The 14,029-nt window shown below is 46.4% G+C and overlaps 1 protein-coding gene across 6 annotated transcripts in view; it reads right to left on the bottom strand.

Moving 5' to 3' along the window:
- Nucleotides 1-8,441: 8,441 nt before the first annotated feature.
- The window catches only part of SEL1L2 (SEL1L2 adaptor subunit of SYVN1 ubiquitin ligase), a 149,119-nt gene continuing 143,531 nt past the window's right edge, over nt 8,442-14,029 (bottom strand). For 3 of the 6 annotated variants that reach the window (XM_055105077.1, XM_055105075.1, XM_055105079.1), the window contains 2 exons: nt 12,163-12,291; nt 8,442-11,576 (listed from right to left, as the gene is read on the bottom strand). In XM_055105077.1, the coding sequence (XP_054961052.1) occupies nt 11,457-11,576; nt 12,163-12,291 (249 nt within the window). In that variant the 3' untranslated portion in view covers nt 8,442-11,456. Of the gene's footprint in view, nt 11,580-12,162; nt 12,292-14,029 lie in introns of all 6 variants that reach the window. The other 3 variants (XM_055105076.1, XM_055105078.1, XM_055105074.1) reach the window with 1 other exon arrangement.

Consider the following 14,029-nt stretch of genomic DNA (forward strand, 5'->3'; position numbering starts at 1 on the left):
CTATATTAATTACATACAAACAAAATACTCTTGGCCAGGCATGGTGGCTCGTGCCTGTAGTCCCAGCACTTTGGAAGGGCGAGGCTGGCAGATCACTTGAGGTCAGGAGTTTGAGACCAGCCTGGCCAACATGGTGAAATCCTGTCTCTACTAAAAATACAAAAATTAGCCAGGAGTGGTGATGCACACCTGTAATCCCAGTTATTTGGGAGGCTGAGGCAGGAGAATCATTTGAACCCAGGAAGCAGAGGTTTCAGGGAGCTGAGATTGCACCACTGCACTCCAGCCTGGGTGACAGAGCAAGACTCCGCTCAAACAAACAAAAAAACCTCTGGGAGACAGAATTCGTTCTGGCAGAGTGAGGAATGATGGGAAGACAGAAATGGGAAAACTTATAGCCCCACATAGAGCAGAATCTCACGTGGAATCCAAGGCTTGTCTCTTCACCCCTTCTCCACCTTCCTTTTCTTTTCTTTCTTTCGTTTATTGGTAATGATTTCTTCTAAATTAAAAAACAAATTCCCTATCTGACGTCTCAGGTGGTTTTTTTGTGACTGTGGAATAGAGTGAGCAAACACTATTTTTAGGAAGCCATTACAAACTTACAGTACAGGACTTTAGCCTGGCCACAAACATCACTTCTTTGGGCTTTGGGAGACTTTTCTGTCTAACCTCCCACAGGCAGGGAGGCCTGTCTTAGTTCAGAAGTTTTAGGTGCGCACACTGTTGACAGTTTCGTGGCTTTGGAATTGTAGACTCGTCCAGAAGCTGGACAGATAACGTGACCGAGGCCACAGCATTATTCCTGGAGCATCTGGGGCTGAGCCATTTGCTGCGTCCCAGCCCAGAGCATAGGTCTCAACTGTGAAATTGTTCGGGTTTTCTGGGTGATAAAATGGGACCCTTTGAGGCTTGGTTTGGGTTGAAGCCCAAAGGCTGAGAGTTAACAAAGAGAGCCAAGTGGCCCCAATTTTATAAAACGAGGTGCTGGATGTTCTGAGCTGGAACTTGCAAATGGGTGGGGGTGAGGGGCAGGGCATTTGAAGGTGGAAGTAGGAGGGCAAGAGGCCAAATTTTCCTGGAGTTTTCTGATTGCTGTTGCATTTCCCATTGGGAATGGGGAGAGAGAGCTCTGCCCCTAACTTTGGCCAAAGGAGAGGGGCTATAAGAGAGCCACTGGGAGAGCCTCCTCTGTGGTCCTAGAGTGTGGGGGACAGAGTGGACTGGGGTGTGACACATGCCGAATGCGGAGAGGCTGAGGCTACTTGCCTGAGGAGAGAGTGAGACTAGAAGCAAGACAGCAGGAGAAACTGGGCTGCCCTGGGAGCTAACTGCCCTCCACCACCAGCAGCAGCAAGAGTGTGTGCTCCTCAGGAACCAGGAAAAGAACATAGAGGAGCCAGTGCATGGTGTATTCATTTCCTAATGCTGCTATAAAAAAAATTACCACGAAATTTGTGGCTTAAAACCACAGGCATTTATTCCCTCATAGTTCTGGAGGCCAGAAGGCTGAGACACTCTCTTCAGAGGCTCTAAGGCGGAACCCATCCCTTGCCTCTTTGGGCTTCTGGCGCTGCTGGCATTCCTGGGCTGTGGACACATCACTCCTCTCTCTGCCTCCATAGTGACATTGCCTCCTCCTCTTCTGTCTGTGTCAAATTTCTCTGCCTCCCTCTTACAAGGACACCTGTGATTGCATTTAAAGCCTGCCTGGATAATCCAGGATAATCTCCCCTCTTCTGTCTATGTCAAATCTCTCTCTGCCTCCCTCTTATAAGGACACCTGTGATTGCATTTAAAGCCTGCCTGGATAATCCAGGATAATCTCCCCTCTCAAGATCCTTAATCACTTCTGCAGCGTCCCTTTCTGACATGGAACATTCACAGTTTCAGGGATTAGGACGTGGATGTCTTTTGAGGCCATTATTCAGCCTACTGCAGGTAGAGTCCCATCCAAGAGAGTCTGTTCATGGACCAGTGGGTGACCTCAAGGCTCAGAACACCTCACTCATGAAGCAGATGCTTTGACTGCCCAGTGATTTTCACTGCAGCTGCAGAGGACCTTTCTGTGCAAGGCAGACTCCTGCTAACTGTGCCTAACACTAAGGGAAGGCACAAGTTCTGCCTCAGAGACATCCCCAAAGCCTCTGAGAAGCAGCGGAGAAAGGATGAGGGGGCAGTTAATGCACCCTGGGAGCAATCCTTACATGACAGGGAAGGGAGCCGGTGGGAAGTGACCCAGCCTACTGTCTTTCAGGCAGACAATTCTGGGAGGTATTCTGCAAACCTTCCAGATCCTGGTAGAATAGGACCCTCATTGCCTACAGCAGTAACTTTAAAAACGCATGCTTTTTTATGGCTTTTCATCCTTCTCTCTCCCTCAATTCTGAGTCCTGCGATCACTTCCCAAATGAGCTACCTATACCCAAATTCTTGTTTCAGGCTGTGCTTTTGGTAGATCCCAAGCAAGGACATAAGGTTCCCAGCATGGAATCCCCAAGAAAGCAGCAAAAGTGCTTCATGGGAGTCGACACGTTGAACTTCCATGCTCAGCGGGCACCTTTATTGGATAACTTATGTGCCAGCTTAGTGAAATCTTTCCTATTCCTTAAACCACCCTCTCACCACCCTCACTCCCTTCAACCATGGAGGAGGCAGAGGCAGGTAGGGTGGGGAGAGGGGAGGAAACAGGGCAGAACTAACCATGTCCCACACTCCTGTCCCCCATCACTCAGGGTTCCAGGCTGAAGCAGGCCCCGGCTGCAGCCTACTTACTGCATTCAGTTCTTTCAACACACGGCATGCATTCGTCAGCCCGTTTACTCTGCTCGCATCTGCGTTTCTTCTAGAGGCGGAAACTGTTCATCAGCTAGCATCGATACTACGATCCTGCTTTTAAATATCCTCTGCTGACGGTTACACTGTTCTGAAGAAGTAATCAGATGGTTGCATGGCATGTCTATAAAATGAGAAGAAGAATCTTACCTTACAGAATGCCTGGGTGGATGCAGTGAGCTAGCTCCAGGAAAGTGACTGGCACAGAGTGGATGCCCTAATAATGGAGTCTTCTCTCTTCTACAGCACACATTGCAAGCTTCCTGAGGGCAGCTCTTCATTCCTGGGTCCTTGGCAGAGTGCTTGGGACACTGTAAGTGCTCAGGGAATTGTTTATTAAAGGAAAGGATGGGAGGGTCAGGAAAGCAGCTCTTAATCATTGCCCCAGATGCTGCCAGTGCCCTGGCCCCATCCCCTCGGGGCTTCTCATTGCTGGGAGGCAAAGCTGCTAACCGCAAGCAACTGCATCCATTTCCCAAGGGCTTTCCCTGTTGGCTCCACCTTCCTACATGGGGGGTGGGAAGTACGGAAAATTAATGTTCCACTTAAAGCACCGCTCAACCAATGACTGTGAGCAGTTGTGAATAAATATCCTGCCCTCATGTCCCTTGGGTGGGATAACCATGAGGTGCGTGCTCTATACCAGAGTTCCCCAGTGGGACTGAGCTCTGGTGACTCACAGTGGTACCTTTTTTTGTGAGACTAGGGTCTCACTCTGTCACCCAGGCTGGAGTGCAGTGGCGTGATCTCAGCTCAGTGTAGCCTCAACCTCCTTGACTCAAGTGATCCTCCCACCTCAGCCTCCCAAGTAGCTGGGACTACAGGCATGCACCACCACGCTTGGCTAGTTTTTTACTTTTATTTTTTGTAGAGACAAGGTCTTTCTACATTGCCCAGGCTGGTCTTGAACTCCTGAGCTCAAGTGATCCTCCTGCCTCAGCTTCCCAAATTGTTGAGATTGTAGGTGTGAGCCACTGCGCCCAGCCTGGCAACTTTTTTGATAACTCCCTGTACTGGTTTCCTTCCTTATTTATATTTCTTGAATATAACTTACCAAATAAACTATTTGCATGCAAAAATCCTCATCTCATGGTCAGCTTCTGGGGGAACCTAAATGAAGACAACCACATGGCTGAAATTTGAAATGTATATGAGGCTTTCTTAAGGGAGGCCCTTTTCTTCGGAACTATGACATTGACTCCTCTTCCTGCTTGGTTTCAGATTTCTGTATAATGTGTGGAAGGGGAGAAAATTATATAATCTTTTTGCCACTCTCATAAATTCATAATTGAGTCACCCTTCTGAAACAAAAGACAGATCAACAAAGGAAAAACAGGTATGCTTAATAATGTATACATGCCGTGTCCATCATGGGGGAGAAAAGTAACTCTGCAAAGTGACTCTCAAAGCATTGGCTGGAAACCTGAGGCTTTAAGCTTTGTTTAAATAGCATTTTAACAAAAAGCAATGAATTTTAGTGCAGTGACAAGACAAAGGAGAGAACAGTTCCAGTCTCTCAAAGGGGGAAAGCTGTGGGAAGATACTCATGAAGTAAGGTCTGCTCGCAGGTTTCTCTGGTGTCTGCTAGTGCCATCTCTAGGCTGATAAGTGGCTGTCTCCAGTAAGACGGGATTTATGTCCTGCCTTTAGGCAAACAAAGGAGAGGCAGAGAGTCTCCGTACGTCTCAGCTGTCTTTAGCTCACCAATCCTCAATATTTTAGGGAGAAATATTTTGGTTTCCTTCAGTGTAAATTACTTGGCCTACCGCAGATTCATTCCAGGCCTGTAACATGCCAGTTCACATCTGCTCCGTGCTGGCTGGGGAGCAGGTGTCTACTTCCCCAGTTTGCTGGGGCCAGGCCCCAAGGTGGCCTCACAGCTGTTGGAAGAATACAGGTCCTCATATTACTGAGGAGTCATTGTCCTGGTCTGATTTGCCTGCTATTGTGAAGACAGTGGTTGAGTATTGCTACCTTTCTCCTTGGTTCTCTTAATAGGAGTGAATCTTTTTGGAGACTCTCTCCCAGTGCATCTGCTGTGGGTCAGTGTGTTCTTTTTTTTTTTCTTTTGAGACAGAGTTTCACTTTTGTCACCCAGGCTGGAGTGCAATGGCATGATCTCAGCCTCACTGCAACCTCCACCTCCCGGATTCAAGCAATTCTCCTGTCTCAGCCTCCCGAGTAGCTGGGATTGCAGGCATCTGCCACCATGCCCAGATAATTTTTGTATTTTTAGTAGAGATGGGGTTTTCACCATGTTGGCCAGGCTGGTCTTGAACTCCTGACCTCAGGTGATCCACCCGCCTCGACCTCCCAAGTGCTAGAATTACAGGTGTGAGCCACTGCCCCCGGCCATGGGTCAATGTGTTCTTGTTGCTAAATGACGTGGGGAACAGTACAAGACAGTGGGAGAGCCTGGAAGAACTTGGAGTAATTTTCAGGTAAAGCTCATTGAAGTTGCTGAAAATGAAACAATGTCAAGGTGACATTCGTAGCCAGACAATTTGTGAAGTTTTATTTTTAATAATGGGAGTTCTGGGTTTTCTAATCACTTACTCGAAGATAGGATAAAATGCAATGTAAAATTAAAATTTGAAAATTCAAAACCATGAATTTTCTAGACCATGAGTCTCCAGTCAGTAACTACCTGACTAGCAGGATGGTTTGGAAGGGTTTTTCCCACACTTTAATACCTAGCCCAGCGCCACCCAGTGCTAAACTAATAAGAGGGTAACTTTGATATTAAAACCCAAAGCTGGGAGCTGGACACACTGGTGTGTGCCTGTAGTCCCAGCTATTCAAGAGGCCGAGGCAGGAGAGTCACTTGAACACAGGAATTCCAATCCAGCCTGGGCCACATAGTGAGACCCCATCTCTAAAGAAAAAAGAAAAACTGGGAAGAAGTAGATGCTCTTTGTGCATAATAAGGCTTAGGGAACACATGAGCATAAGATCGACCATCACAGTTCACGAGAAGTTCAATTTATTTATTTGATACATTCTCATCTAGAGGCCAGTCCATAGTGAGGGCTGCTTTCTCACTCTCCACTCCAAGGATGCACAATTTCCTGTGTTCCCCCATCCAGCGGCAGAACCCTAGGGCAGAGGATGGCTGACAGCAACCCATGCTGAAGGTCATATCCCCACAGGAGGACCTCAGCCAGGAGCTGAGGCAGAGGAGCTAGGCTTATGGGGACTGTGGGTTCGGGAACGGAAATTGAATGAGGATGGGAGGTGGTTGAGAGGGTCTGGGGTGTGTCTCCCACCCACTGCGTGTCAGGAATGAATCTTGAGACACAGGAGTGGAGCCTGCACCTAGGGTGCCCCAGACAGACAGTCCCAACCATGCTGGGACTCTGCATCTCTTGGCTCATGTCTCTTGAGCCAAAGCAAAGAACTAAGCATTATTCAAGAGTGTGTGTGTGTGTGTGTGCGCGTGTGTGTAGCGGCCAATGTGAGGGGGTGTGTGTGTTTAGCTAAGGAACAGAGGAGGACATCTCTTCCCCCCTCCACTTACCTTCACACATCTGCATTTCTTCAGTCTGAAAGGTGGGAAGACGAAGAGAGCCAGGCACGCGTCTAACTGGGCTGTCTAATCCTTGTTTTCCAAAACAGGCAGCTCAGGCTTGGGCTGCATTTTTTTTCTGCCAATTTTTGTACTGTAATTTATGTAACCATTGGTAGATTTTTAAACAGTATCTTTTATAGTAGGTTAAATATGGCTGCAAATTCTTTGCTACTTCTCTCACTGAGAGACGGAGTATAATGCCTGACTAAGGGAACATGGTGGAAGGGATGTTCTGGAACTTCTGAGGCTTGGTCTTAGCAAAGCTGTGGCTTTTGCCTGTGTCTCTGTGAACATTCTCTGTGGGAATGCTGAGCTACAGTGTAAAAAGCCCAAATGCTCTGTCCACCATGCCAAGAGGCCGCATCTGGGATGTGGGTATACTGGTCAACAGTCACTGCTGAGTGAGTAAACCTGTCTTGGATTCTAGAACAGCCCATCCACTAAGTGACCAGAAGAATCACCTGACCACACCCTGCCCAAATTCCTGACCCACAAAATCTTGAGATAAAATGAAGTGATTGTTGTTTTAAGACCCTAACTTTTGGAGAAGTTTGTTAAGAAGCAAGCAATAACTGGAACCGTAACATAGAGGAAAGAATCTGTGGTGTTAGATCTGGACTAAAATCACAGCTCCATTATTTATCAGCTACGTGATCTTTTCTAGCTTCTTCTGGCCTCAGTTTCCTCCTGTGTTAAACAGAGGTCATTCTAGCTACCTCCTAGCCTCATCATGAAGATGAAATGAGAAAACAGATGGAAACAGAGCCTGGCTCATAGCAGGTGCTTCAAAATGTTTCTTTCCTCTTCTCAGCCTCACCATGCCCTCTTCTCTAGGGCTTTCTGGGATGCCCAGTGAGGGGAATGCAGCAAACTATATAGCACCTCCACTACTCAAGATTTTGGAGAAAAGAATTCCAGGAGAATGTTACTGAGAAAATGACTCTGGACCCCTGCTCCAGAGAAACAAAATTATTTACCTGACTTGACTTTTAAAAAATGGATTTACTTGAAGAGCTACTCCAATTTAATGAAGAATTGGGGGAGGAAATCAAGGGAGTCACAAAAGCCAATTAGATTTTTTTTTTTTTTTTTTCCCTGAGACGGAGTCTCACTCTGTCACGAGGCTAGAGTGCAGTGGTGTGATTTCAGCTCACTGCAGCCTCCGCCTCCTGGGTTCAAGTGATTCTCTTGCCTCAGCCTCCCGAGTAGCTGGGATTATAGGCGCCCGCCACTATGCTCAGCTAATTTTTGTATTTTTAGTAGAGACAGGGTTTCACCATGTTGGCCAGGATGGTCGCGATCTCTTGACCTCATGATCCGCCCGCCTCGGCCTCCCCAAGTGCTGGGATTACAGGTGTGAGCCACTGCACAAAACCAAGAATTAGATTTTTTAAAAAACAGATACCTTGGGCCAGGCTCAGTGGCTCACATCTGTAATCCCAGCACTTTAGGAGCCCAAGCCAGGCAGTTCGTTGGAGGTCAAAAGTTCGAGACCAGCCCGGGCAACATGGTGAAACCCCGTCTCGACTAAAAATACCAAAATTAGGCCAGGTGCAGTGGCTCATGCCTGTAATCCCAGCACTTTGGGAGGCCGAGGTGGGCGGGTCACGAAGTCAGGAGATCGAGACCATCCTGACCAACATGGTGAAACCCCGTCTTTACTAAAAACACACACACAAAAAAGCTGGGTGTGGTGGTGCGCACTGGTAGTCCCAGTTACTCAGGAGGCTGAGGCAGGAGAATCACTTGAACCTGGGAGGTGGAGGTTGCGGTGAGCCAAGACTGGGCCACTGCACTCCAGCCTGGCGACAGAGTGAGACTGTCTCAAAACAAACAAACAAACAAACAAACAAAAAAACAACAAAAATTAGCTGGGTGTGGTGGCGTACACTTGGGAGGCTGAGGCAGCAGAATCACTTAAACCTGGGAGACGGGGGTTGTAGTAAGCCAAGATCGTGACACCGTACTCCAGCCTGGGTGACAGAGAAAGACCCCATCTCAAAAAAAACAAAAACAAAAACAAAACAAACAAAAAAACTAGATATCTTGTAGCCCACAGGCTATCCATTTTTATTCAAAGCATCAGAAGCAAGAAAATGAAGAAGGGCTCTGTGTGCCCATAGAGTGGGTGGGATTTTGCAATAACCGAGAAGCATCAGTGGCTTTCAGGCAGGAGGCTCTCTCCCTCCCTCTGTCAGTCATCTCGGAGATGTTCAGAGGCTGCAAGATGCCCAACCATGCACAGAGGTGGTGAGAACCGCTACCGTGGCGGCTCCAGGAGAAGAGGCTCAGAAATGGACATTTGAATGATTGAAACTGCCTAAAGCACTCCTGCTTTCAAAGCTTGCTCCATGTCTCACATTGACATGGAACAATTAGCTGAAATGGGAAACACATCAACTCAGGCTGCCCTCCCTCTTATATTTCAGGCAGTGTTCTACTCTACACAGCAAGTCCCCAAACAGGTCTCCCTTTCTTTCCTGCCTGCAGTCATTCCCAGAAGTTTACCTCTAAGGAGCTCATGTTCATCCAGACTTTGAGGCAGGGCTCACCAATGCTGCCTTCTGTGCTCCCCTCTCTGTTCTCATCCTGGTCCTTAATGTGCTCACATTCCTGACACCTGTGAGATGTCATAGCATGGCTGCCCTCTCCATGACGTCCTGACCTGCGATTTGGATGCTGCCCCTTCCTGCACATTTCTATAAACTAGGCTGCATCCCTGGGAACTGGAACTCCCTAATAAGTCAGGGACATGACCCCCAAATTCTAAACACTTGGACCTCAGAATCCACCACCTGGATTCGTTCCTGGCCAAATAAATGACTGTGGCCAGTATGTGTGTGTGCTATGTTTATAAAGCACTTTTGATGTTAGGTTTATTTAAGCTTCACAATTCTTCAGTGAGGTAGGACATAATCCCATTTTATGGAGGAAAAGCTGAGGTTTGGAAAAGTTATCCCCAAAATTACACAGCTACTAAGGGACAGAGCTGGACTTCAAATCCAAGTTGTTTGATCCCAAACTCAGTGCATGTCCACCATTTCATCCTACCTTTTGATTATGGTTGACATTATAAATTAAATTTTCATGTCCCTAAATTGGATTTTTAAGTAAGCAAGCAAGATCTCTTCCTACCTGAGCACCTAGCACATCAGCTGGAGAACTAACTGCAAAGCGCTGAAGCCACACAGATTGTTACCAACTCAGCTCTCTCCCCAATGGATTTGCCATGAGTTTTTTAAAGGATATTAAAAGTTACCAATTATGGAACTCATTCTAGGTGCCAGGCCCTGTGCCAGTCTCTTTACATCCATTATCCCACTTAATCTTAATATCAGTTGTCTAAGATAGGCATTATTCTTCCCTTTTTGCACACCAGGAAACTGAGGCTCAAGAAGTCAAATATTGGCTGGGTGTGGTGGCTCATGCCTGCAATCCCAGCACTTTTGGAGGATCACTTGAGGTCAGGAGTTCGAGACCAGCCTGGCCAACATGGTGAAACCCCCATCTCTGCTAAAAATACAAAAATTAGCCGGGCGTGGTGGCGGGCACCTGTAATCCCAGTTATTCAGGAGGCTGAGGCAGGAGAATCACCTGAACCCGGGAGGCAGAGGTTCCAGTGGGTCGAGATCTTGCCACTGCACTCCAGCCTGGGGGACAGAGGGAAATTGCATCTCAAAAAAAAAAAAAGAAGAAGAAAAGTAGAAGATGAAGACGAAGAAGAAGAAGAAGAGAGAAAAGAAGAAGAGAAGAGAAAAGAAGAGAGGAGAAGGAGAAGGAGGAGGAGGAGGAGGAGAAGGAGAAGGAGAAGAAGAAGAAGGAGAAGAAGAAGGGGAAGAAGAAGAAGAAAAAGAAGAAGTCAAATATCTGAAGAAGAAGAAGAAGAAAAGAAGAAGAAGAAGAAGAAAAGAAGAAGAAGAAGAAAGAAGAAGAAGAAGAGGAGGAGGAGGAAGAAGAAGAAGAAAAAGAAGAAGTCAAATATCTGGAGAAGAAGAAGAAGAGGAAGAAGAAGAGGAAGAAGAAGAAGAAGAAAAAGAAGAAGTCAAATATCTGGAGAAGAAGAAGAAGAGGAAGAAGAGGAGGAAGAGGAAGAAGAAGAAGAGGAAGAGGAAGAAGAAGAAGAGGAAGAAGAAGAAGAGGAAGAGGAAGAAGAAGAAGAGGAAGAGGCAGAAGAAGAAGAAGAAGAAGAAGACAAATATCTGGAGCCGGGATTCGAGCCTGGCCCTTGACATATGTCCTAGGCCTCTTACACTCTCCTTACCAGCCCCTGTCCCTTAGGCCTGGGCCCCTGATTTGCCTGTCAGAGAAGCCAGAGAATCTGGGCCTTTTAGCTTTCATCCTAGGAGGCTGGAATAATCTCCTTCTAAGGGGGTACTAAGGGGGACGCCCAAGGGAGAACAGGGTTCTGATGAGGGATGGAGGAGAGGGGTGTGATGCTGTACTGGCTTTGTTCACTAACACAGCTACTAAGGGAGCTTTGAGAGAGGCCTCTCAGTGAAGAGCCCGGGTCAATCCCCATTCCCTCGTTCAGGTACGACATGCCCTGGGAAGCTGTGACTCATTAGGGCTCCAGAGTCTCTCACAGGTCATTCCTATAGGATGTGCTTGTACAAGGTCTATTTGTATATTTGTGTCTTTATCATATTCTGAGGGATCTGGATTTCTGCCTTCCCCAATCTCCCCCTTCTCTTCACCTTAGTTTGTCTGTAGGAGTCAGGAAACCCAGTGCGTCCTCTTGACAGAGGGGAGGTTGTTCTAACAACATGAAAATGGGTGGTCTTTATTCATAACGTGGGACTAGGTCACCAAGATGACAGATTGGTAACAAGGTCTTAGGTAACCAGTTCCCAGCATCCCGCAAAGGGTTTTCTCAACTAAGCAGGAAGTCTGAAGTTGTTTCTCTAGGATGGTCCCCAAGTCTTGTCCGTTTTCCATCACAGCCCTGAGCGGGAAACTGCAGCAGACTCTTGATTTGGATGGGAAACTGTTTATTTAGTGGGGATACCTTGGAGTGAACTGATTGCCGTGAGCAGGTTTTCCTGTGATCCGCATCCTACCCATGGTGATTTCTAAGCAACAAAATCAGCCCAGGAACAATGAGGCCAATCACAAATAAGTCCCAGTGTGCTCCAATGGTGTTGTCCAGTTTCAGCCAGTTCCATCTCGTTGTGAACTGCTGGCAAGAGACATTCTCTCAAAAACAATCCAAGCTTCCCACTTCCACTCAGAGCCACCATCTCTTCCCAAACCCACCACCACCAACCCTCCTCCCACCCATTCCCTTTGCTTCCTTCAGTCTTGGAAGACACAATCTTCGCTTGCTTACATCTTCCACAAGGGGCTTAAATAGCACCTTTAGAATAACCCCAAAGATTTAGACACTTTACTTTTTTTCAAACTGTAGCTCTTTGTGGTACCCCTTGCCACCTGCCGTCTGCCTACCAGTCTCGGCTATTGATGGTAAGAACTGTTTTGAAGAAGTATATATAGCACATGTCACTGTGCTTAAGGCTTTGAACGTAGTGTGTACTGGAAAAGAACATCTGCTGAATGAATTAATTGCTTATACTCTGAAGTGTCAACACATACTCAATAGAATATGCAGAATTACTCTGCATGGCAAGTGTAAGACTCTGAATTTTACTTCTCAAAGGAAAGCCAGTCCACAAGAGACTCCCTGATGGGCCTTGTCACTTTGTCCCTAAGAGTTGCTCACTGGAGACTTTCAGAGATTCAGGACCTGTTCAAGACAAACTTACATTAAAAAACAGGATATCCCGGAGCAAATGCGTAGTTTCCAGTTTCATGACGGCAAAGAGCACAGGTATGTGGGCATCTGGACTCGTTTGAGCAGCCATGTCGTACAATCTTCTGGCCAAGTGAATGTCCTAGAAGGAGAAGAATAGCCCTACCCATCAGATTCTGTAGGGGTAAGTAAACAGACACCATTGTTCACAATATCAAATGTAATTAAGGTTACAGGTCTTAAGATAGGGAGATTATCATGGATTATCCAGGTGGACCTCGGATAATCAAATGAACCTTTAAACAGAGTTATCTCAGGGCTGGGGATGGAAGAAAGAGAGATGTGGTGGAGGGAGACTTCAGATTGATTCTCAGCATGAGGGACTCAACTTGCCATTGTTGGAAGGGGCCACATGGAATGAGAAGGAATTTGGACAGCCAATAAGGAAACAAGAACCTTGGTCCTACAACCTCAATTAACCGAATTCCACCAAACAACCGGAATGAGCCCTGCAGTGGATTCTTCCCCAGAGCCCTCAATAAAGAACAGCCTTGATTTTAGCCTCGTGAAACCCCAAACTGAAGACCCAGTCAAATCACCTGGGCTTTTGGCCTACAGAAACCGTGAGATAATAAGCTTGTGCTGTTTTAGGTCCCCAAATTTGTAGTGATTTGTTACAGCAAGCATAGAAAACTAACACAATCTCCAGAAAGCTTTCTTGGATACCCCTGGAACAGTTCCTAGTTGTGATTCCAACAAATAGGGTGGAGAATAGGGCCAGGCACAGGGGGGTTCACGCCTGTAGTCCCAGTACTTTGGGAGGCCAAGGCAGGTGGATCACTTGAGGCCAGGAGTTCAAGACCAGTCTGGCCAATATGGTGAAACCCTGTCCCTACTAAAAATGCAAAAAGTAGTCAGGTGTGGTGGTGCATGCCTGTAATCCCAGTTATTTGGCACGAGAATTGCTTGAACCCGGGAGGCAGCGGTTGCAGTGAGCCAAGATCATGCCACTGAACTCCAGCCTGGATGACAGAGTGATACTCTGTCTCAAAAGAAAAAAAAAATTGTACAGTTCTCTAAAATAAGTCAGAATACAGGTAGTTAGTAATCATTATCTACAATTCTCATTATCTTCATAGTACTTACCATACCTGAAGTTCTAGAATTTATTTATTCATTTGTTTGTCTCCAGGTCCTCAAAAACAAGGGCTTGGACTGTCTGTTCACCCCTGAATTCCCAGTCCTCAGTGAAGTGCCTAGTACTCAGTAGGTCTTTGATAATACTTACAGGATGATGAAGAAACTATTTTTGGCTCTCATGTTGAAGACAGAGTCCTCAAATGACATAGTACTATACTTTCAGGAGCTTTTTTTTTTTTTTCATGAATTATGCCATGGCTTTTTTTTTCATCTACTCATGCCTTGTTTTATGTGTTGCTTTATTTTTGGTTTGCCCAAACAGAGTGACCGTAGACAAGGTGGAGCTGCTTTTAAAGATGAAAGTGCCCTGGGCCAGTCCCAGAATTAGATTTTGCTTGGGTGCCCATGGGCTATTTTCAAAAGAAAGGGAAGAAGAGGAATTTTTCACAAACTGTGGTCATCCTAATATCTGTCTTTCTTGCTCCATTACTTAGGCTTTGATACTTGTGAATCCTTGAGGACGCTGTTAAAACTGTGTTTTTTTGCGGGGGGTGGGGGTGATGTCTTCTCTCAGCTGTGTTCTGCTTATTATAGCTTAAATATTTTCCAAAGCTTTATGGTCTGGTAAATTGATTTGTTGAAGAAAGAGGAATGTTCTTGCTTAAAATACAATTCAGGAGATTGGAACAAATCTTCCTGGCAACATTAAATAGATGTTGTAAAAACCCTAATTTGTGTCT

This window comes from Pan paniscus, chromosome 21 (genome assembly GCF_029289425.2).
Source record: "Pan paniscus chromosome 21, NHGRI_mPanPan1-v2.0_pri, whole genome shotgun sequence".
Taxonomy (NCBI): Eukaryota; Metazoa; Chordata; class Mammalia; order Primates; family Hominidae; genus Pan; species Pan paniscus.